This window comes from Paralichthys olivaceus, chromosome 10 (genome assembly GCF_024713975.1).
Source record: "Paralichthys olivaceus isolate ysfri-2021 chromosome 10, ASM2471397v2, whole genome shotgun sequence".
Taxonomy (NCBI): domain Eukaryota; kingdom Metazoa; phylum Chordata; class Actinopteri; order Pleuronectiformes; family Paralichthyidae; genus Paralichthys; species Paralichthys olivaceus.
The window spans coordinates 10635078-10658716 of record NC_091102.1 but is presented as its reverse complement, the minus strand read 5'-3'; the positions used below and the strand labels follow the sequence as shown (position 1 = coordinate 10658716).

Genomic DNA, 23639 nt, shown 5'->3' with positions numbered 1-23639 from the left:
CTTCTGAATATATTTTTGTATTATTGCATTTATTCATTTTACAGTTATATTTATTAGTTTACAAATAAAAGAAATACTAACAAATCATTTGATCAATAAATCTAAAATATTCAGTAGTAGATAAAAGAGTTAAGAGTATTTTTAAATCGTGGTAGATTTACTAAAGTCAAAGATCAGAGTATTGTAGCAATGCTGCTATAAACATTTCGAAATAAAGGGTGAGAATAATGTGTGTAACACCTGGTTGGTCCCTGGAGTCACTAAGTTCACCCCAGGAGTGGTTGTAAAATGTGAGGGAAATAATAATACGATTCTTTAAAATAATACTATTATTATTTTGCAGTAAAGTACAAAGAGTCTTTAACCTCCAGTTTTAACTCTATTGACTTTTTCGTAATGAGGTCGACACCAAATCGTCCACAAGGTGGCAGAATACACCACAAGAAATATTTCTGTTGACCTGCGACAGGTTTGACCTCAGTTATTGTCAATGCACACTGGATTCATGCGAGGTACAGAACATTGTCGTGTTAATACTACTGTAAGAAACACATGTGGTGTGGATTTATCCATTACCGACATTATCATCTTTGTAAAAGATATCAAATAATCATAAAACTGTGTGTTTTAATTTAAAACATTCACACATTTCCTTCAATCTATGGTGAAGAGATATACAATCCACCTGGAGAATTAAACGCAGCCAAACCGGATTTTAAAGAGATATTAAAAGGTTTATTACAACAACTTAGCAATTCAAATTTTTTACAGAACTTTCACAAGTTACAAGAACACTTTCAACACAGTATCACACCCCGTTTTAGAAGTTAATTCAATAAATAAAAAACAAAACCTAAAGCTTTCATAAACCTCGAGCCGCAGCTCAAGTCGAAACAACTTGTTTAAAGATCTTTTATCTGACGGAGACATTATCGAACAAACAGTTAAATTCTCGCAGAGAATTGTTATCTCATGCAGATAGCACATAACAGTAGATTGAAATTAAAAAACATTCTTTATGAAAACAAGGTGTTAGCTTGTTGTAAAACTACACAGTAGTAAGCCCGTACAGACTAAGAGAAAAGGCAAATTGACTCCATGGTGTAATTTGCTTCGTACGATTATTTCAATGATGAAATGTTCACGATTCTTACAAAGCAGTAGTAGTTTTACTCTAATAGAAATGATTCCAGTTCAAATCTTAACAGGTCAGGAGGAGGTCTATCCTAAACGTACAGGGTTAATGTGATAAAACAGAGCTACTGAATCCAGACTACCCTATAAAAAAGATAAAAGTACATAACACCTTGAAAGATCATGTACAATATGTCAGTGATGTCATTTACAATGTTTTCAAAAAACCTCGTCTAGAATTGCGATCATGAAAACAGCAGAATGTCCTTAGACACTGAAGCCAGAAACAGTTCACGTATAAAGCAAAGACATTTTATAAAAGCAGGACATCTCCTCTACTCTGCGGTTATCTACAGGAGACCTTTAATCTGAGAGGACGGCACCCAACTGAAACTGCAATAAAAAAGTACAGAAGTCGTTAGAAAAACATTAATGGCACTGAATGAACTCAACATCACCATGATTGAGTAATGGAAAAGTACTGCAATCCTACAATCACTGCTTCAGGAACAATCAGACTACAGGTGGAATGTCAATGAAGGAACAAACAGTAGCAGCTCACCTGGAGAATATTTTACAAACAAAGGTGAGCTGCAACATTCAAACTGTACAACTCCACAACAGCTGATCGATTCATCCATTTACATCTGTGTGACGTCGCAGCACTTAAATCTACCTCTAACAAGCTGCCTTTACCTAATGTGTGGAAAAAACAAACCCTTCACTCCCTCAAAATGTGCAAAATGGAAAAAGCAAATTATAAATAAAGTGACTGTTCTTCGTGGAACGATAGAAAGATAGTGCTTAGAAAAGTCCTGAAAACAAACAGGAAAACTTATTACAAATGAGCCGCAACACACTTTGGTAAAGTCTCTAACCATCAAGTGATCGACCGCTTCAGGACAATCAAATGAAATAATATAGAGGATTAATAATTAATAAATAACTCACACAAATACAAAAACATTTCTGATCCATGTTTTTTACATCTTACACCTAAAGTGCCTGTACTTTCGTCTTCAACCAGAGAAAACATTGCATTTTTTAAGAAGCATCGCCTATGGAGGACAAAACGGACCGAACATGAAGTAATTATCGAGAATAAATTAGAAGACAGAACTGAGGCTGAGAGAGAATCGCTTTGCTCCGTGAGTCGGAGACAGAAGAGACGGCAGCGCTCCCGTGTTGACGCTGGGACGCAGTTTTTCGGATGATCAACTCGCTGATGGCTGAGACTGGGTAGTCTCCTCTGTGCTCTGGTTCGAGGTGATGGTGGCGGCGCTGGACGGGGCGGAGACGGCCGGGGTCGTGGAGGAGGAGCTGACCCCGTTGGAGGTGCTGACGGAGCTGTGCTGGATGGCCTCATTCTGAGGGCTGCTGGGGACGGACATCTCCTCACAGCTCTCGTCTTTGTCAGAAACTGTAAAAAATAAATAAATAAACAGAAATTCAGCCACTAAATCACAATGTCTGGATTTTCTCACACGGCTGTTTCCCCGCTGTTTTTAATTAACGGCGTTTACCTGATATGATCCAGAACGGCTCTGGAAAGCGCTGTCATGTCGGCCTAATCACATGTAAAAGAGCTATTTGTGTGTGGTGTATGCAAACCATTCCATTAATCCCCATAATGCTACTTGTGCACCCCTTCCTTTAATTAAAGCTCCAATGTCAATTTAAACCCACATCATAAGGGTGCGTTACATTCTGGGGCATGTGGCAGTGTTTCCCATCCCTAACTGCATTCTCATTTGTTTTTTGTTACCTTGCCAACTACTGCAGCGACAGATGATTACAGCACCTGATTTTAATGATGCTCACACTGGAGAGTCGGGAAGACTTGGAGTTGAAATGCCACCAGCTGTTCGGCAGTTGCATTGAATTAATTGGATCCGGATGAAAAAAGAAAAAAAAGAAAAAGCAAAACGAGAGATTCTCCTCTCATGCTCTGTTTCATAAAGGAATAAGGAGCACTATGATAATTAATATTGCTAATGATAGGAAGTCACTTGGTGTGGCACTTTGTAATTAATGACTGGGACTCGTATTTGAGTTTGTAAAATACCGATTCGTTAACAATTAAAGAACGATGGGAATGTCTTTACATTAGAAGCTTCACGTGTTCTCTTCACTGCACTTTGACCGTGTGATTTAGTGCAAGTGAATGTCAAAGCGCTTTAAACGACCACGCTGCTTTACTGCACAGAAGGTCAACCTCGGAATAAATCAGCTTGGTGGTTTTGTTCCATGTTCAAGTGAGCATTATCACTCCTAACGACATTAAGGGCTGGCCGGTGATAATACTCAGAGATCCTGGTTCCCCAGGCAGACGGAGCGTCTCTCTGCTCTCCTGATTCCTGAAGTGGGCGCCGCTGAAAAGCAGATGGACAGCTCCGTGTGCCAACTCAAAGCATGTCCTGGCTTGTTTGCGGGGCAGTCTGGGTAATTTCCTCCCACCTGCCACGGTTACGCCTGGTCAGGACTATGAAGGGTATTACCGGGTCTGGAGGCCAGTGTGGCCTTATGGGATGTGTAACTCTCAGAAAAACTGAGAGCTTGATGAGGCCTTTATGAGTGAGAGCCATGGATCAGTCAGAGTTAAATAATTATGTTTGACTAATTAGAGAGACAGATTATTTCAGTGATTCCCAGACAGGGGGCGCTTGTGTCCCAGGAGAGCACTTATACAGTTGACGGGGGAAGGAGTGTGGAGTCCTTCCAATCCTTATTTGATTTACAATAAAATATATCTGGGGCTGCGCTCAAAGGGGGGTTTGAGTCCTCCAGTGGTTCTGTTCCGACCAGGTCCCCATATGTACTACAGTTGTTCTGTCAATAAAGATTTGAAATTAAAGTAGAATTATATAAATAAAGTCACTGTGGTAAAAGTGGTGAACCTTTGCCTCCCATTCACATCTGTGCGAGTGAGGAGGGTTCCTGTGGTGAGGTAAATGGCCACGAGGCTTCTCGTGGAGTTCAACTTTGATGAACACAAAGTTTTGCCATAGCTGATCACACTGACCTCAACAACATAAATACTATAATGTCTAGTTTTGCATAATCAAGTTAGAATGCTTTCCACCGCCCAACAGTCCTCTTATGAAAACACATTTAATTCTCAGATTTTTATTTGGATCTGAACCACATTGCACATACTAATAAATACTAGTCACTTAAACATACCAGATTTTTCTCATAAAAAGCCATTCGACAAAAAACTATTTTGCAATGTTTAAAGAAAAGAGGTTAAAAAAATTCCCTGATCCGAATCCGCACCAGAATTCAATGGTTTCTTTCCTGACCCATACTGACCCATACTGCATCCCTCCACCAAGTTCTGTGGGAATCTGTCCTGCGGTTCTTTGTGTAATCCTAATAAAGCGCAGATGAAAATATAACGTTCTTGGTGGAGGTAATGAATCAGTCTTAACACCTCATAACGTGTTGTGATTGCAAAGCTGATCAAATGTGAATACTGTAAAATCTATTTCTGCAGAATCAATAGTGTTAAATAACATTCGCCTAAAAAATCATTTGGAACATAATGGGTGTTGATCAGGGGGATCTGATGTCACCTGATTGGACTGTGGACGTCCCTCAGAGACAACAGTCTCACACCGTCTCATTCTTTCTACCAGACTTATATTTTCACCCTCACATTAGTCGGCTTTCCTTCTTAGCTCGTCTTAAATCTTCCCCACCTGTCATTGTGAACCAGACTGATGAACTGGACGATTTTGGATGAGGTTCTTACATTATTTCCAAACTGCATTAAGAAGCACTTCAAATGTCATCCTTCACAAAAAGGTCTAGAAACACGTCCTCCACAGAAACACATGAGAACAATGACCCAATTCATCTGCACATCGTGCTAGAAAACAATCCAGACGACACTAAATGAGACCCTGGCTCTGACGGACCACCCCAGCCTGGAAACCATCAGTCCCATAATGCATGTGACGTGTGTCAGTGCACTGGTTAGCAATAAGGGATGCATAATGAACAGCCTAGCTTGGTGGACGTCCTCCCGAGGACGCTCCGCAGTCTTGTCGATCTTGCTGCTTTAATGGACTTATTTCAGAGGCAATCATTGTCAATACAAGTCCGCGGAGGTGTTTAGAGCACGAGCGGGGAAAGTGGCTCGCAGCGCAATGGCTCTCGCAGCGTAGTGGCTCATCTGTGAGGGAAGGTGAGTTATGAGCGGAGGATCAGGATGACAGAACCACGGTGTCGTGGAAACGAAGAAATATAGGTGATATAATTCTAAATGAGAGCACGTACAGTACAGGCTGACAACAGGAAATTTAAATAAAGAGGCAGTAATGGGCAGAAACCTCTCGTATATTCAAGTATTCATAAAGACGATGGTAGTGTGTGAGCGGAGGATGTTTAACATTATGTTTTAAATACCATATTAAAAAAGGACATTCATTCACTGTGGATATTCAGCTTGATTTGACAAATGGTTATTTAGGTGTCAAATGAACAAACAATTACTTTCTTGCAGTTACCACCTGTGGCCTCATGAAGTATCCGTCGCTGCCTCCAGTCAGAATTTGTCTAAAACAACACAGCCTATAAATATCTGAACTTTTGAAAACTTTTTTCTTAAGAAAAAGGGGGATTTAATACGACAATAGCTCTTTCCACTGGGCCATAAGTAAGACGTGTCCTTCTAGTGGTTAGCTGGGGCTCATTTCAGGAGCATTTCACTAGAAGCCTCGGGCTGAGAATAATGGAGCATTACTCACTGTGATAGCCAGATTTCTTCTGCATGGCGGTTACAGGGCAATCTTTATGAGCCAGGAGAAGCTGCTTCAGCTGAGCCACTTCGTTTCTCAGCAGGGTGACTTCATTCTGTGGGAGAGAGGAGACGCACAGCATGTCGGGAGAAGACGTGAAGACAAACAGATGATGTGAGCTCATAGTTCAAACAGTCAGATTTTATAGTCAGATTTCAGCTCCTTTTTGTGAGAATGCAAATATGACTCTTTAACCTTTTTGTTGGAAGTAGAGTTGGTGATATTGCTCTTTGACAGTAACCAATATCCAGTGAAAGTGAACGCAGCAGATGTTTAGGCTAAAAACATGGTGTAAATGATGCTGAATGTGAATGTCGGGGTTACAGACACTTGGATGACCCCACAGGAGCAGTATGGAGGCATGTTGTCGTTTTTTTACGTCTGAACACGCTCATCATTTACTTGGATTTGGCTGCAATGCAGTTTCCCCCGGAGACTCCAAAAGTGTTTGGTAGACTCAAACACTTCAGCCAACGCTCCACCAGCACAGCATTGAGTAGATAATGAATCAAGTGTAATGAAATCTCCGCAGCGGCCTTGACCTTTGACCTCTGCCCACCTACATCTAACCAGTTCATTATTTGGACTGAATTTGATGAAACTCCCTCAAAGCAATTTGGAAAAAATTGACCTTGACCTCTTAAAGACAAAATGTAATAAGTTCATCCTTGTGTCCAAGTGAACGTTCCTACATTAAAATTTAAGAAAGTCCCTCTCACCATTCCCAAGATATCGCATTCACAAAACAGGACATACAGACAACTTGAAAACATAATGTCTCCACCTCTGACTGTAGCTACTGTGGAGGCATAATTCATTTAAACCCTTCATAGCTTGTGTACTGTAAATGTAGTACAGTAAAAACGAAATCACAGAGTGAATGTAGTCTGTGTCCTCTATAAATGAAACGCTGTGTGTTTTAAATAATGCAAGTTATTAATGATATCACAGGGTGAAATACTTAAGACCTTTGTACAGTAAGAACACACGACCACCACATTACTGCACATAAACTCGTATTTTGTCCCACAAGAAAGAGCAAACACAGGGAGGCACAGTGAATGAATTCAGAATAAAGTATGATGTACTTCTTCATTTATGTTTTTCCTACACAATAATTATGGGCCTTCACTGCCGACCGACCGAGCACATTTGTCAGAGCTGAGCTGTTCGGATTGTCACTGCAACTTTGTAGATGCTGCCGAGATTTACACAGTCGTGTCGTTACAGCTCCCTGGGGAACAGAGGATTTCTGCATGTCGTAAAAACGGAGCCACATTACGCTGAAGGTGACTTTAACTGGATTTAGAGCGGCCAGGGCCCACGGAACACCCAATGGCAGATTTAAGCTCCTTCGCTCCTCCTTAAAAGGACTATGGCAGCTTAACCTATTAGTCTAAAAGCAGCCAATTCATTTGATTCCATCTGTTTAGTCTTGCTGGTGTTGGCAGCGCTGAGTTATTGTAAGGCAGATTTAAACGCAGCTGGAAGGAGCGTATGGACCACATGTAGCCAACGCCATATTCACAGTGCTTTCTGCCACGACTGCTGCCATTCGCAGCCAATATAAACACGGGCGTTCCTTTCAACTCCCTCTGCAACTAACCCGAGAGACGCACACACAATACACCCTACACCAAAGTCACAAATTTTGTTCCAGTGGTTGCACGTGAAAAAAAAAAAGACATTCTGCTTTACAGCTTAGCCGTGAGAATAGTGTTTGCTTGACTTACAAATGCATCAACAATATCATCGAACCAAAAGATGAAGTCAAAACCGTGACAGTAACATTGCAGTCAACGCTCCAGCTACAGTCGCATCAAACTGCCGTTGACAGAGAATGTAAATCTTGACTACGCTGGACTTTTGAGAGTTTTACTTGTTTCTAACTTTGAGAATTAATCAAAATTGAGTAAATGGGCCTCGGGTAACGCTGGGAGCCCTGTGAGCTGCATGGTCTGACACCTCATTAAAAAGCCAGTTAAGGATGATGTTAAAATAATTGTGCATCATTAGAGGCAGTTTCACTGATCAGCTGGGCCGTGTCAGTGTTTTTTTTATTTTCTTTTTTATAAAAACTGCTCTGCTGATTAATGCCTTCATATAAAAGCAGCCTTTTATTCCCTCCACATGTTGTTCTCCTCTTTGTAGTTAACAGCGATGATCTGACTGTTTATAGCCCTATTCACTCACCCATCCTTCCTCTTTCTTCTACCTATATTTATGTGAATCTCAGCTGGTGCACCCATGACAAGTGGTGATAACTTGTTTTGTGAACCAGATATTGACACAGACAGCATTTTTTCCACTCTGCCGTCTGTCCCCTCCTCCACCTTCCACATCTTACTCTGCTTTCATAGAAAAATAAGACAGTGAGCAAATAAACACCACATCTCATTTAATTGTCTGGAACACCGATGTGCTGCACCCCCGGCTCACACTTATCAACAGAGACAGCAGATACATGAACTGTTTCGAACTTGTCAGCATCAAATCCTAATTGCTTCCAGCGAAATGAAGGTTCAAAAAGACACCTTTCCCTAGGAGATTTTTGAGGCCATTCAGTAAACTGCTGAGACAGAAGCGAAGACACGCTTGTGTGCAGCTGACATCTGGAGGATACATCTTTATTGACAGGGACATATCGATGTAAAGGGCTCACACACTGCTGCTGTCACATGACAGCTCTTCTTAATCGGCTTTAATGACTTCATCACCACAGAAGGGAAAAGTCTGTGTACGCTCGCTTGTGCCGGCAGCAGATGATGATAAACAGACGTGGGCGTGCATAGATAGATAAAGTGACACTTTCTTAGCAGCTGTGTTTACATGCAGTGAGTGAGGGTCAGAAGTGAAGAGCACCTGTAGTTGTCCGTTCATGGAGTTCATGTCCTCCGCTTTCTTCTCCAGAGACTGGACCCACACCTTCCTCTTCTGCCTGCAGCGAGAAGCCGCAGCCCTGTTACGCTCCAGGAACTTGCGCCGCTTCTCGTCAGGGTCTTCGCTTGTGGTTCTGCGCCGCCGCCCGCCTGTGCTCGGAGGATTTTGCGCAGGGGGAACCGGGGAAGCCTGCACAAAAACAAGAACATTCACACAGAGGAGCTACCATCAAAACAAAATAAAAATAAATAAAAATCTATTGTGCTTACAAAGGGCTTTAATGAAGTCAGTATTATGTTATTCTGCATGTACACTTATGCACAGATAAAGACATGAATAAAGTCCTCTCTTCTCTGGGACGCTAGTGTAACACTGTCATGTGAAGAGACTAATCCATGTGTACTGCAGTTGTGAACACTTACAGGGGTCTCTGTGGTGGAGGTGGCCGGCTGCTGAAGAGAATGAGGGGAGGGTTCCTCGATAGTGGGCTGGTGGGGAACGGGAGTTAGGACCGTGGCTGTGGTTGGGGCTGGAGCTGGAGCCGGAGCCGGGGCTGGGGCTGGGGCTGGAGCTGGAGTTGGTACAGGAGAAGCAGGAGCAGCAGTGTGGGTTACAGCGCTGCTCTGGACTTCATCACCATCTCCATTGGTTACCTGAGGAAGCTGCTGGCTCAATGTGGCTTTCAGCTTCTGGGAAGAGAATTCAAGCACAGAGGAAACAGTCGTTAAACTGTTCATGCAAAGAAATAGTTCATACAAAAAAAACACTTGTGTGAGTACTGTTAAAATGAGGACCGTTTTTGCTGTTATATCGTTCAATATATTTTAAAAACATTAGACTACACAAGGTACGACTTTTGAAGTGGAATATCCAACTGTATTTTCAAGGCACTGCTTGCAGAAACAGTAACAGCTTATTAATAATTTCTTATATAACATTAAAACAACTATTAATTCTAGAAGACCATTATATTATCCATCTATTTCATTAGTTCATTGCTATTGTCTGTAAAGCTTTGAATGATTTTAGTATTATTTTATTCCCTGATCTTATTCGCCTCAGTACTGACATGTTTTAAACGTGTTTCCATTTCCCTCAGAGAAATAAAACCACAGGATAAGATTATAGCAAAGATCTCCTCTTCAACTGTCAGCGAGACCAACAGAAAACTAAAGTGTACATTTGAGAAATCAGACCTGAGTCATTGAATTATACAGTAAAAAGTAAGGAAAGTGTGGGATTAATCTGAAGAACAAAACATTAAGTAAAAGAAGTGCTCTGTTGGCTAGAGCATGAAATGAAACGCAACAAATTTAAAAACATTTCTCAAACACTTACAAAAATGTGCTTGAAAAAGCTAAGGAACAAAGTTTTAAAAGACGAATAAAACCACCAGATCGAGTCTTTAGCGCTTTGTGAACCAACTTAAATGAAACTACTGAGTTCAAAGCAGTGAAAAAGAAGAGAGATGTATCCCTGTTGACTTTATTAACAAGGACTTTTTTTAGATTATATGAAAAATCCTCCTTCTACAGCTACTTTGGGATTCCCCTCAAAATTAAGGTTATAAAATGAGATTCCACAATAAAAAAATTTATGAAATAAGTAGAGAAAGAAAGTAAGCCAAGAGGAGAAGAAAGTAAAAAAGTAAAAAAACAACAAGGTGTCTAATGCAAACATGCGGCACACTCAAAAGGTGAGGGATGTCCACGATACATAACATGAGCCAAACTATCAAAAACATTTTCTTTTTCACGACATTGAGTGAATGTGACACACACATACACAGAAACGGTTTCACTGCAGATTGGTCTCCATGATGCACAGGCCAATTCCTGCAGCATCAAGCACTGAGCAAACAAGGTGAAAGTGAATGAGCCTTTCGAAGCAATAACAAAGTGAGAGGGAATACATTTACATGAGAAAACAGAGGAGCACATTATTCTAACAACTACCTTTGCCAGAGCAATCTATCTACCAAATTAGTTTATAGTGTAATACCCTTCCAGAAGCTCTTCTGGCAGAAACAAGATATTATTCTCTTGGAATGGCCCATAGAACGAGAGAAAAGCCAGTCAGATTCATATTTCATCTCTGCCATGGAAACCTCATCAGTGTAATAACCCTCCATCTCATGGGTGTTATTCAACCATCTGCTACTATATTACTTATCTTTATTTTGCAACTAATTAACAGCATAATCTTCTAAATTCAGCAAGTTAATTATCATTATTGTGGTCTTTGCAGCATCATCAGTCCTTGTAAAGTGCCGTCTCCACGCCCCCTGAGAGCCAGGTGGGGGCGGGGGAGCGGGCAGGTTGAGCGGGGGCCTGTTTTTTTTTGACGCGGGCTCATTAGGTGTTTGCTGATGAGCTCAGTGCGGTGGGAGGTGCCGGGAGTAGGGGGGTGGGGGGTAGGGGTGGGGAGGGTGCGCAGGTCAGGCAGGATTCTGCTGAACAAAAGGTTCCATGCAGGGTGAGGCCGACTTAATGTGCCTTGCTGAGCGTGTGCCAGGATGCCCCCAGCTGGCGTTCGCTGGTAGCCCCCCTCCAGTTGGCCCCGATGACGGCGTGCTGAGCACAACGCTGTCTCCGCGTTTGTCTTCTCCCTTACCCCATGATCCTCGACAACCCCCACCTCCCACTCCCCTCATTCTCTTCCTTCTCGCCAGTCAGTATCAATCCTTCCCTCCCAACACACACATACACACACACCTCCTCTCCATAGTGTATCTGTTAATTTCCACAGACGGAGCATGCTGGGAACACTTACAGGTTCTGTGATCCGTGTTTCATCACATTGCCAGTGATCTACCTCACAACACTTCATATCCCTGCCCTTCAACTATCACGTTTTATGTAGGAGGACTTCATGAGCTTCTCCCCAAACAGAAGTAGTTATTTAATTTTTATAACAGCTGATTAATTCTAAATCAATACTTTTGTTTAATATGTGATTATTTTCTCAATCATTTCATAATTTTGTTGTCAGGTAATTGTAAGAAATGGCTCGTAGTGTGTTGTGTCACATATGCCCACAGATATTCAGTTTATTATCACTTGGTTTTACTGATATTGTTTTGAACATTTTAATTATTGTTAATTTTTGGCCTTATATTGTTTTTAGTCTTGTTCTGTACTTTAACCTGCATCTTCTGATGTAAATTGTGAAAAAAAATGTATGTAGGCTTTTATTTTCAAAATTATTATTATTTGAGAAGCTGTGACCACCCAATATCTGGCTTTTTGCTAAATAAACCAAAAAAATTATTTGATTATTGAAATGTTTACTCTTATGAGAGGGGGTTGGTAGCTAAAAATCTAACATACTGACTGCTTACCCAAGCTTCCTCTAGCGCCCTCATCAGGTCAAAGATAGCAACTATCTCTTTGTAGTCGAGCTCTCTCATTACCTTGGTTGTTATTATCGCTCTCAGGAGGGAAATAACAGACTCCAACAAAGAAATAATATTTGATGTAAAGGAAGAGATAATAAATACCAGCTTTGCTTCTGATTGGGCGGGCTGAGGCTGTGGCTGTGATGGTGGTTGTGCCTGTGGCGAGGGAGGTCCTGGGATCCCGGGGACGTTAGGCACTATGGTGACAGGTCTGACAAGCTGACGGCAGAGACACAGACACAGATCAGCACAGAGAAATTAGTCTACGGCAGTAAAAAAGGCAGGCGGCACAACAGAAACACACACACACACACACAGGCAGGCTCTCATAGTTTCCTCATATCTCAGCCTCATTAGGTCAGATGGCCTGTTATTTTGTGGAGGCAGCGCCACTTGGAGATGCAGTGTGCACGCTAATGAACCACCGCCTGTCTGCGTGAGAGCATATGGACGGGGAAACTGAAGAGAGGATGGAGAGACACGAGTCGGAAGGGCAGAGCCGGGCTCCCCTCACAGACGTGGACAATAAGAGAGAGGGAGGTGGGGAGCGCTGGAGATGGAGAGAAAGAGGAAGGGGGGAGGAGATGATCGAGTGAAAGGGAGGCCCACTGGTGGCTCATGTTCTCCATTTACTTTTGCACTACTTTGCTTGTCAACAGCTTTCTCAATCCCCACAGACTGGGAAGATATAGGTTCTTTCCCTGCTGTGCCGCTATCAGGAGATAATCATGTGTTGCTCAGTGTTCCACACAGATAATCAGGACTACAGTGTACAACAAGACACGCTTCCACATGAGGGAGTTCAAAGAATACCAGCAATACTTTCATTTACAATATGTTTCTGATATGAGAAACTGTTACGGCTGCAGTTATAATTGGTTTGCTCAACACATTAGTAGCATCATCTATCTGCTCTGCCAGAAATCAAGAGAGCTAATTCTAATTGTACAAGGACAAATAGTAGTGAAGTATTCTGGACTGGATCCTGCTGTGCCTCAGCCAATTTCAGTGTCTTTTGTCACAGTGACGCAGAGTTGTACTCCAAAGTCCATTATTTCCCTCAACCTCTATTGCTTCAAGTGACTGCCAAATCTGAGGTGCCAACGTTGTAAATAGTCCCTTTGTCCAAGTGGTGCAAAAGAGATTTTCAATGTATTATGCTTGCAGCTTAAGTGTATTTTGAATGTCACACGTGGAGGACCGCAAAATTGCTGATGTTAGTACTTTTCTGCGCACAACATGAAATTCAAAGCGTGAGTAAAAAGCTGTTATGTTATTCCCATGGAGGGGATTTGTATTTTTATGTTAAATCTCCAGGATGCACAAATAAGCAAAACTTCCAGCAAAGCGTGTTATTTGACACAGTCCAGTGAGTTTGTGAGTCTACATAATGGACGACAGCAGTAAGTTAGAAAACAAATGTTGAAGTTCATTAACTCGTTTCTTTTAGTCCCTAGAAAACAAAACAAGCCCCACGAGGTGCATTAAGTAGTTATGTTGCGATACATTCAAAAGGTAAAGAACGCAACTAAATGGATGTTGAGGTGATGCTTTTTCAAAAACTGCAGTTTCCCAAGGACAAGAACGAACTACGATGCTCAATTATTAAGCTGACAAGTTCTATAAGGGCTCATAAAAATGGAAACATAAAGATTTACATTTCTACAACTGGGCAAACTCTACCTGCTGATGCAGATCATCCAATATGACTTAGCAAAACTTTTACATGCACTAAAAAGTTATTTAAAAGTTAAAATGTCACAGCTAACTAAAATTCTTTTACTTTTACACACAGGAAATCACAACATTAACACAGTATAACCAGCAGAAAACTCACAGGGATTGTAGTTGGAATATGTACACTTGAGCTTGTAATAGACGCAGGTATAGCCACTGGCATGGTCTGGCCGTTAGGCAGCTGTAAGAGCACTGGGAAAGTGCCCGATACTGGACTGAAGGAGAGAAGAGGGTGGGGGGAACACAGTGAGGAACAACTTTTTGATTAAGAACACAAAACAGAATCTGTCACAAATTCAAAACGACGCGTGGCTACTGATTTACAAACATACATACAATCATATTCAAGCAATAACTGATGGGATTAAAATGAACCCAAGACAAAACCCAAACCAGACCAGACAAAGTAAATACACTTGTTACCTAAATGTCATTAAAAGAAAAATGTTTCACTGCCACAATAGATCCAATAATTAACATCAGTTCTGCTCATATATGGACTTCTGCTATTTTTACACCTGAGATTTAAAGCAAATCATATCTGCACAAACCTTCTTTTAGATCGCAATGAATCATTAAACTCTAAAAACAGTTTTCAAGTCCAAACAGTGATTTTACGACCACAATAGAAGCCAAAATAGCCAAAATAGCGAAAAAAGCACAACAAGCGTAACAACAATATATAATAAGTGGTAGCGTGATGATTATCAGGTGAAAAAGTCCATATTTGAGCAGCACTGATGTTTAGTCTGCAAATAAAAATCCAAAAACAAACAAGCGCATGCTTCATGAAATATGAGCTCACCAAGACAGAACTACACAAAAATTATTTTAAAAAACAAAAAGGAAAAAGATGAATTTATTAAAAACTAAGATTCTTATAAAAAAATTGACATGGCAAGTTACTTACACTATAGGCCTATTAGTGGATGGGACTTGGGTAATAACAGAGCTAGATGTTGGCGATGGGAGAGCTTGCTGTATTACAACACTAGCCTCTGAGGTTGCTAGAAGTACATTGGGGACTTGGAGGGAGGCAGGATGGACTATTGTGGATGTTGGCAGTGAGGTTGGCTGCAAAGATAAGTCCTGAAAACATCATACAACACCTTAGCTGCAGGAAGTGTTTCACCAAAACCAGATGATGATGCTGATATTTTACTATTTCCTCAACAAAAAAAGAAATAAAACTTCAAATCAACCTAATATCTCCCATTTTTGTGGATAATCTTTGTTAGAATTTCTTCAGTGTTAACACTAGAGATGTTCCGATACCACCCCCCACCTAAAAACCGATAGCCAGGTTAAACCTTTTGAAAAAAAAATACATACATACGTCTTGCATATGGGACACATTTCCATTTTTAAACTGCAGTTTTATCTGGGTAAAACTAATATTCTCTAAAGACGTGGTATCAGATCAGACTCATGGATTTGCATACTTGCTGATGACCAGCAGCAGAATCTGGGGAATTTCCAAAGCTGGTATCAGTATCTGAACATCTCTAAACAGTGTGAGGCATTAGATTATTTTAGTCAAAGTCCAATTAAAATGACCAAAACACAGATTAGAAGAATATTCATACCAGGAGATCTGCTGATTTGAGAGTAAATAACTAATCACAGAAGCAGGAGATTATCCTTCATGAACAGTCTTGTTAACTCACCCAGGGTTTGCACAAGTACCAGAGGCGGTTTATTTAAAACTTTACCTTGTCATCACTCGTTGTGGATTCAGGGTGAGGCAGAGGGCTGTCTCGATGTGCCTCCATAGCTGTGGGTTCCTCAGTTTTGTTGCGTATAATGGGCGTCGCAAGAGGTGACAAATCCAGAGGTAACTACAGAAAAGAAGAAGAAGAAGAACACGTCAGTAATGGACAAAGTTAAATGGAAATTATAGCTGAACAGGTGTCAGGTCATCTGCTACCAGGTTAAATGAAAAGAACCTTTTTAATGTCATCTTCAGCCGCTTTTTTGAAGTCGTGGTCAAACGGACTTGCGAGTTCATTGAAGAGCCCGACCTCCTCGCAGTTCTTCAGAAAGCGGGTAGGTGTAGGGGTTTGATCTGCGGCGGAGGACAACCTTCAGGGCACTGGTCAAAAGTGTCAATTAGACCAAAATATATCAACTTCAAGAACATTTACCAGCAATGATGACATTGTCGTTCCTCGCTGGACCAAACTTCAGGGTCATCTCGTGTTTGTGTTTGTGGACAGCCAAGTGGTCTTCATTTGTAAATCTCTACATGAGGTCAAAGAAGAAAACAGATAATCATGATGTGCATGAATTCTGTCTGGAGGAAAACGTTTTTTGTTTTAGTTTGAAATAACGTGCAATAACTAACATTTTGACAAAACAGCATGTCTATTAGCAAGATGAAGGATGTTTAAATGTCTGTACTGCTGTTGTCTCTAATTCTTCTTCTGATGAATAATATCATTCCACTGTCTTTATATTAATGAGCAAAGACAAGTCCAGTATAATCAACAGCAACACAAACTGCAGCCTCTAAAATCAACACAACTAAAACTGTTTAAATCATTTACCAGTTACCTTTACCAGTAACAGTAGGAGACTAACTTTTGAGTTGCTTTTAAATGTCTGATTCAATCACACAAAGCTACTTTATGTTAGTGTTGCTGAGCCTGTGGCACAGAATGGGGAAAGGACAACTGTCCCATTTGAAGCTTCGACAGGTCTTCAAATTAAGTAATACTGTTATGGATGTGCAAAATGAAAAATTTAAAACGGTTCCTTCGACATTCACCGTTTGACAGTTGACCAAGCAACGAGAAACAAAGTCAGATAGAGACGAGTATGAGATGCAACAAAAGGTATGTGGCTCTGTGGTATGACTTTCCCACGTTGTGCATGATCTTAAATAATTTCATCCATTCATCTATTACCATGAACTCAGTTAGTGCTCTGATGTAAGTATTGATTTGTGTCAGTGTCTCTACACACCACACCATGAAGCTGCCATGGGTGTCATGTGCAGGAATCTTGGGAGTCAACCGGAGATTTTACCCCACACAGGTGAATCAGATCACAGGTCTGTCTCTGCACAGAGAGCAGTGTGAAACAGTGGCAGTTTGTGGTGACAGTGATAACTCACCTGTCCACAGCCAGGAGCAGTGCACTGGAAAGGTTTATCATCACTCATATTAAGGGATTCCTGTTGTGTCACCCTGGAACCAAACAGGACAAACTGGAGTTAAACATCAGACCTCCAGATGTGCGCTGCTGTCAGAGTCACAGATCAGAACACGGAGGCTTCGATGTGTGAAGTCAACGTTGAGGCTTGTAGTTTAAAATGAATCTCATCAGAAGCAGATCTGGGATCAGACAGTGTGAGAGTCACGGAGCCGCAGCATGAAGGTGACAGGTCGGAGATTGTGGACAAAGCGTGTGGATGAAGGGCGGCTGCTCCGGGTGTTTACACCAGGAAAAGACGGTGAACTCTCCCTGCGTGTATTCTGCTACAGACACACGGCTATCCAACGACACACCGACCCACATGTGTTGTGTTTATGTTGTTAACATGACGAGGAAACACCGCACACACCAGCCCTGCGAGCTTTGTCAAGCAGAGGGGGGGGCGTCTGTTCCAGCAGCTTCCATGAAATAGCCGGAGCCCCCGCGTTAACATACAAGCGTCGCCATGTTTGCAGCTGAATCTCTCAGTTAACGCGGGACGTGTCAGCGGGTTGTTCGGGGCCGCCGTGTTGTACCGGAGCTCGGGTCTCGAACAGTGACACAGACGCAGTGTTTGACAGCATCTTTGCGACAGGACGCAGTGTTTGTGTGATCACTTACCCTCAGCCACTACCCTTCCAAATCCCACGACCGAGCCAGAGTATCGCGAGAACAGGTCGGGCACTTCCGTAAACGTCACACAAATGGGTCACTAGTCAATCTACTTTAACTGTTTCCCCTTTTTCTTTTTTCTCCTTTATAACAATGTTATATAAAATGTATTTCTGTAATGTTTTATTCATGATTAATAATGATCTGCATGACTTTTTATTTAACTGCACTGCTGCCACTTCAGCTGGATATTTTCTGCGTCATTGTACTATATTTCATTTGTTTATTTGCATACATACATATATATATATACACAAAATACAAAACAGAAATATACATGTATATTTCTGTTTTATATTTTTTATATTATATACGTGCATTTATGTGCGCTCTAAACTATACTTTCAATGTTATACTCGTTTCCTTTGTATGTTTTTTCAATAAAGAATAATTTTGGTTCATCCAGAATACAACTATGTATTCTGTTGCAATAGAATAATTACATTTGAGCAAACATGGATTCTTTCTGATTTACAGTTGATTTTACATTAGGTAAAAATATGTATATAAATTTACATAATTTGCATGTATCAAGCAAATCTTTCCCCAAATAACTTTCTGATTAATCTCATGACTATCCAGAAACAGGGCATAGATACATAACTTTATTATGGATTAGTTATTGGGGCGACTAATTGTTTATTTTCCATATTATGTCAAGCTTTTTTGTTTATATTCATGATAAACTGTTTGCACATTATTACATTGTGCTTATAAATACATTGCAGAAACCTGTGCCAACTTTAAATATCAGCTTCCCAGGCTGAGGGTGATTTATTAGCAAAAATATGTAATGGATGATTATCTCTTATTTCCACATGGTTACCACACAGGGCTATTGAAATATAGTTGTGTTTAGATACTTGCTTTTTAAAATTTACTCAATAAAAAATACTGATTGTTCATCAACAAATCCCAAAGAAATGTGACATCTATAGATCTTCAACATTGTGTAAGAAAACCTTTGAGAAGTTGGAACCAGCAGATGTTGTGCTTTTTTTGCTTGATAAATGACTTCACTGAAGTAATCCATTACTAAAACTGACATTTTAAATTGATTCAACAGTTTCAGTCTGTAACCAAGTTCAGTCCAATCAGCCTAAATCAGTCTATCAGTTTTTGGAACATCTTATTAAGGACTTTCATTCATGATATTCAAAAAAGTCAAAACCCACTGTTTTACTTAATTAAATTGTCTAGATTTATTCAATGCCATTTACAAAAGCAAGCACTCACTTGCTGCCTAATTACATTACTTAACTGCAGCTGAACCAAGAAGTCATTAAGGTGGACCCCAAAAAGCTTGCATGTGATGCTCGGAGAAAAACAAGGCTGATGTCAAAGAGCAGCTTCACAGAAAAGATGACATTCAGGAAAGCTGACCGCTCTCTGCTTTGTTATGTTAGCATGATAGCCCAGACATAAAAGTTACTGCCATTCTTTAAATAGTCAAATACATGTATTTTAATCACGTAATTTCTTACATTCGTACAATACACGTTTTGCTTATTTCGATAGTGTCTGAAAGACTTGAAAATGTACATTTTCATGACACCAACACGGAACAATTTTGGTAGCCACAATAAAATATGTAGTCACATGTGTAATGAACGTGTCATATGACAGGAGATTTTTTTTACATTGCAAACAGGATAAGGAAAGCGACCATCAAACAGAACAGTCCCATAGCTTCAGACAGGGCAAATCCCAGGATGGCATATGAGAACAGCTGCTGCTTCAGAGATGGGTTCCTGAGAGAGAAGGAAAAACTGTCAGTGCATCTAGGAAAAAGATTCTTATTGATACAAGTGCATATTTCAAGGATATTTCCAGGTAATGTGACAAAAGCGCAAAACAAACCTAGCGTAGCCGATGATGAGACTGCCGAACACTGTCCCAATACCAGCACCAGATCCTGCTACTCCGACTGTGGCAGCTCCAGCTCCGATGAACTTGGCAGCGGTGTCAATGTCCCTGCTGATGGCGCTGGTCTGGAAGCCCCTCAGTGTGACCTCGTTGAGTGGGCTCTGTGGCATCAGAGCGACACTGCTCTGGAGCAAGAGAAGACAAAACATGTCAACTGTCAGTCTTAGCCATTAGTTGCTCTCATGTTAAGTATTTTTGCAGAGAACCAAAACCAACATTGGATGCTTCTTAATTTCAAAACAAGTGTGACTGTTCTAACAAAAAATGTGTAATTGTACATGGCTTGAGGTTGGTCACATTGGCCGGGCCAATAATACTTTACTTTTTACACTGCAGGGTCCTGAAATCAGGCTCAAGTCTGGTTCTGACACAAAAAACTGAATGCCTGGTCCTGGAAAATTGCAGCACAAGCTGCTCTCCATTATAAAAAACATTTTTCTCTCAGAAAAACAATTTAGTTTAGAAGTCTGGGGCTGGATTAAAATAATTTCAAATGTCATATTGCAGGTCTCAGCATTTGATATTATATCTGATGTTTATAGTAAAGACAATAATTCATGCATCCAAATCAGTTATATATAACCAAGTTTGTACAATCAATCTCTGCAGAAAGCCACCTGCATGTCGTCTTACCTCTGACTTGATCTCAGGCCTGGACAGCACAGAGGCAGAGAGGGGTCTGTAAAGAGCCCGGGAACCAGCACGGACCTGCATCAATGACACAAGCATTTAAAAAAACAGAAACAGTACAGGTCCAGGTACACAGCATGTGCACAAACTCAACGTGACATGAAACACATTGGTACTATTCTCAAACAGACAGCAGGCAGAAGGCACCTTGAAAGTCACTCAATCTCAGTGTCATTCCTCTCAGGGCCAGTGTGACCTGTGGCATTTAGAGGTTTGTTGGGACAGTTTGTCCTGACATCCTCTTGTGGTTAGTGTAATGACATGCTGATGTATGTTGCTGGTAGACTACAACAAGGCTAACTTATTTACAGGCAGACATATTGTGGTTTGAAGTGGTTAGCCGGGTGGAGCTACCAGAAACAGAAAAGTGACCTTGGAGAAAGAGCAGGCAGCGTCACTATGGAGAGTTCAAAATCAGAATAGAGGAAGTGATGGTTTGTGCATCAGCAGCTCAGAGCTGTGTGTTGGTTTCCAGGTGGATCCAGCTCTTTTCTCAGCTAACAGAGGCTAATGATGACCTTAGCTGACGGCCATCATTGAATATGGCCGCTGGAAGCTCCAGCAGTGACACGGGGGCGGTTTGGCAAAGATAATAAACGTGCATGTTCCCGGTGAATATCAAAGCTACGATGTCACCGTGTTCAATATCAGTGTCTTCCAGGGCGTTAGCATGAGCTGGTTAGCATGCCGGCCTCCTCTGCAGATACCCTTGCCACTGAGCTGCAGTCAAGTTCAACCCGGAGGCCCGGCGGGTCTGAGCGGCGGAAACACACCGAGGAGACAACTCACCAGCGCCGGCGTGGAGACGAACTTTGCACAGGCGTACATCTTCTACGTGTGAGTGGGGGGTGGTCGTTGGAACCGGTTCGGATCAAATGCGGTCGTGAATCCCGGGTCTCTGCGGAGGGAAGAACCGGAGAGCAGCTGTAAGGTCAAACAGGCGAATAAAGGCTCCACGGAGGAAATACACACATTCACATGCACATCCGAGTCCGCGCTGCGCCGCCCGCTCACAGGTGCGCTGCGATGCTCGCTGTGATGGAGGATGAAGACGGATTTGTTAGAGAAGCTCGACTCATTCAATCTCACGTCACACACTTACCGATGCAGAGGTCGAACCACTGTGGGCGAGTGCGCATGCGCCGGGTGATGTGCGCAGAGGCCCGGATGTGTGACAGCGACGAAATGTGGAAAACTTTATTGAACAAAAGCACGGCGACAATGTTCATTCACAAAATCCAGTCAGACGCGTGTTAATAGAGCTCAGACTCCTGGTGAGAGATATAGTTGTATACAGAATGTGTGAGTGTTGATCTGTGATGTACTGTTCAAATAAATCAAGTCTGTTAACACAGGATCGACGGTGCAGAGAAAGGTGTTGAGCAAGAAGAAACCGGTGACATGGCAGTGCAATAGTTCCAATAAAATACAAATACAAGCAAGGTAAAAGAGTTTACTATAACAAAGACAAATACAATATTACAACTAAGACTATTTACATACAAAGGTGATGAACTTGTATGAGTGTGTATGTATAGTTATTGCACCGTGTGTGTGTGTCAGTTCACATTTCCAAAATCTCATAAACACAATTACAGATACAATGGAGACACATCTAATGAGAATAAATACAAGACTAAAAAACACATCTTAAAAAACCAAGTTTTAAAATCTCCAAGAAGCATGGAAGATTCTATTTAATAGTTTAGAGGTCAGGATTACTGATATTTTTCTCTACTGCAGAGATAACTTGAGTTTGTAAAATCTTAACAGGGTTTGTGATTCAGCCTCAGTCAGATCCATAGAAGTCTCAATCTAGATCCCTGCAGATTTATTTGTAATCTAAAATGGCAATGTGGTATTTGCTTTGAGTTTTATTTCAAGTTCGAGTGGCGGTCCCACTGTGAAAAATGTCCCAGATGTGTCGATGTAAACGTGGGAGGAAAATGTGTACAAAATATGTACAAAATATCCATAATATTTCCATTTGATGGAACAGTGCAGCTTTAAAGACTGTAGTCTTGAGTTGAATAATTTGACTCAGATAAACATCAACATGTTGCAGCTATAGAGGTGAAACATCCTGATGCACAGTGAAACTCACTGTGTGGAATAAGGTGATTTCTACAATTAAAGGGGGATTTTAAGGGATTATTAGATTTCTCTAAAGCCGTATTCAGCAAGTAAGTAAGTATAACCAAATATTGAGTTCAAAGTAAGAATGTCAGTCTTGATATTTGAAATCTTATAGAATGAATGTATAGTTACATGACTTCAACTCATGGGACATTAATTAAATCAGTCAACTCAACATAAATGAATGTACTCTCCTCTCACAAACCTTAAGCAGTAGCTTGCGGTGATAAAAATGTTGCAAAATAATAAAACAAAACTAAATGTACATCAAATCATGTGTATTTGTTAGACTTTAAACTGGTTTGGTGAGGACTGCAGAGGTAAATGTGGTGATAAAACATAAAACATAGAGTTTTCCTCAACTGAAGGAATGGGTCTTTTCCAAGGCTGAACATTTTTCTGCGTGGGTCAGATGAAACCAGGAAATGACAATTTAGATGAATGTATGCAGAAAAAGAGTATAGGTTCCTGTTTTGAGTATATTCTAAATTGGGGTCTGACGTGTGATGTGATAGCACTACTTTTCAAAAAGTGCACCAGAACATATAATTTTTTCTGGTTGCAGGTACAATAGACGTAGAATTCAGTTGATGTATTTCAGCTTTAGTTTTTCTCTCAAAACAAAAGCTACCTGACGTGTCCACGACTATCACCTGTTGTGGTGTGAATCTAACGCGGTGCCTAGAGGGACCGATGGCTCCGGGCCCTGCCTCTGCATCTCACAGGCTGATGGTGGAGCTGTAGGCTACTGACGCCGGGTGGATTTGTAATCGTGATGAATGACTCCATGGCAGCTGGTCTGTGATGGAAAGGTAATGAGCACGGGGGAGTCTGCCTCTGCTGGCTTTGAGGGAGGAACGTCCCAGTGGCACCTCAGGTATGATCTTTTCAGTTTTACAGTGAACGTGAAGCCACAGATTCCTGACCTCATGAGCACTGAGTAGAAACAGTCAGGAAATCATACATGTACCAGAAACACTGAGAGAGACAATGAAGGATCTTATGCATTAACAAAGCCCAGAACATCTGGCTGAATACTATTCTGTTCTATTTATGTCTGTTCTGTCCTA

At 41.2% G+C, this 23639-nt stretch overlaps 2 protein-coding genes across 7 annotated transcripts in view; both read right to left on the bottom strand.

The window, feature by feature from the left end:
* Window positions 1–713: 713 nt before the first annotated feature.
* atf2 (activating transcription factor 2) lies at window positions 714–17852 on the bottom strand. Of its 3 annotated transcripts, none has more exons than XM_020089574.2 (12): window positions 17767–17852; window positions 17066–17138; window positions 16095–16191; window positions 15897–16015; window positions 15663–15788; window positions 14861–15039; window positions 14051–14165; window positions 12316–12432; window positions 9239–9505; window positions 8799–9005; window positions 5886–5991; window positions 714–2554 (listed from the first exon to the last, which is right to left on the bottom strand). In XM_020089574.2, the coding sequence occupies exons 2-12, from the start codon at window positions 17111–17113 to the stop codon at window positions 2349–2351; spliced, it is 1587 nt and encodes a 528-aa protein (XP_019945133.2). In that variant the 5' UTR covers window positions 17114–17138; window positions 17767–17852; the 3' UTR covers window positions 714–2348. The 3 variants fall into 3 exon arrangements, with proteins under 3 accessions (XP_019945133.2, XP_069388900.1, XP_069388901.1); XM_069532799.1 differs by lacking the exon at window positions 17767–17852 and adding an exon at window positions 17516–17749; XM_069532800.1 differs by lacking the exons at window positions 714–2554; window positions 5886–5991; window positions 8799–9005; ... (1 more) ...; window positions 12316–12432; window positions 14051–14165 and having other exon boundaries at window positions 14857–15039.
* Window positions 17853–19257: 1405 nt separating this feature from the next.
* atp5mc3a (ATP synthase membrane subunit c locus 3a) overlaps window positions 19258–23639 on the bottom strand; it is an 85957-nt gene continuing 81575 nt past the window's right edge. The window contains exons 1-5 of one of the 4 annotated variants that reach the window (XM_020090267.2): window positions 21536–21653; window positions 21223–21331; window positions 20377–20451; window positions 19678–19868; window positions 19258–19568 (exon numbers count right to left, since the gene is read on the bottom strand). In XM_020090267.2, the coding sequence (XP_019945826.2) occupies window positions 19454–19568; window positions 19678–19868; window positions 20377–20451; window positions 21223–21261 (420 nt within the window). In that variant the 5' untranslated portion in view covers window positions 21262–21331; window positions 21536–21653 and the 3' untranslated portion in view covers window positions 19258–19453. Of the gene's footprint in view, window positions 19569–19677; window positions 19869–20376; window positions 20452–21222; window positions 21332–21405; window positions 21654–23639 lie in introns of those variants that run through there. The other 3 variants (XM_020090268.2, XM_069532366.1, XM_069532367.1) reach the window with 3 other exon arrangements.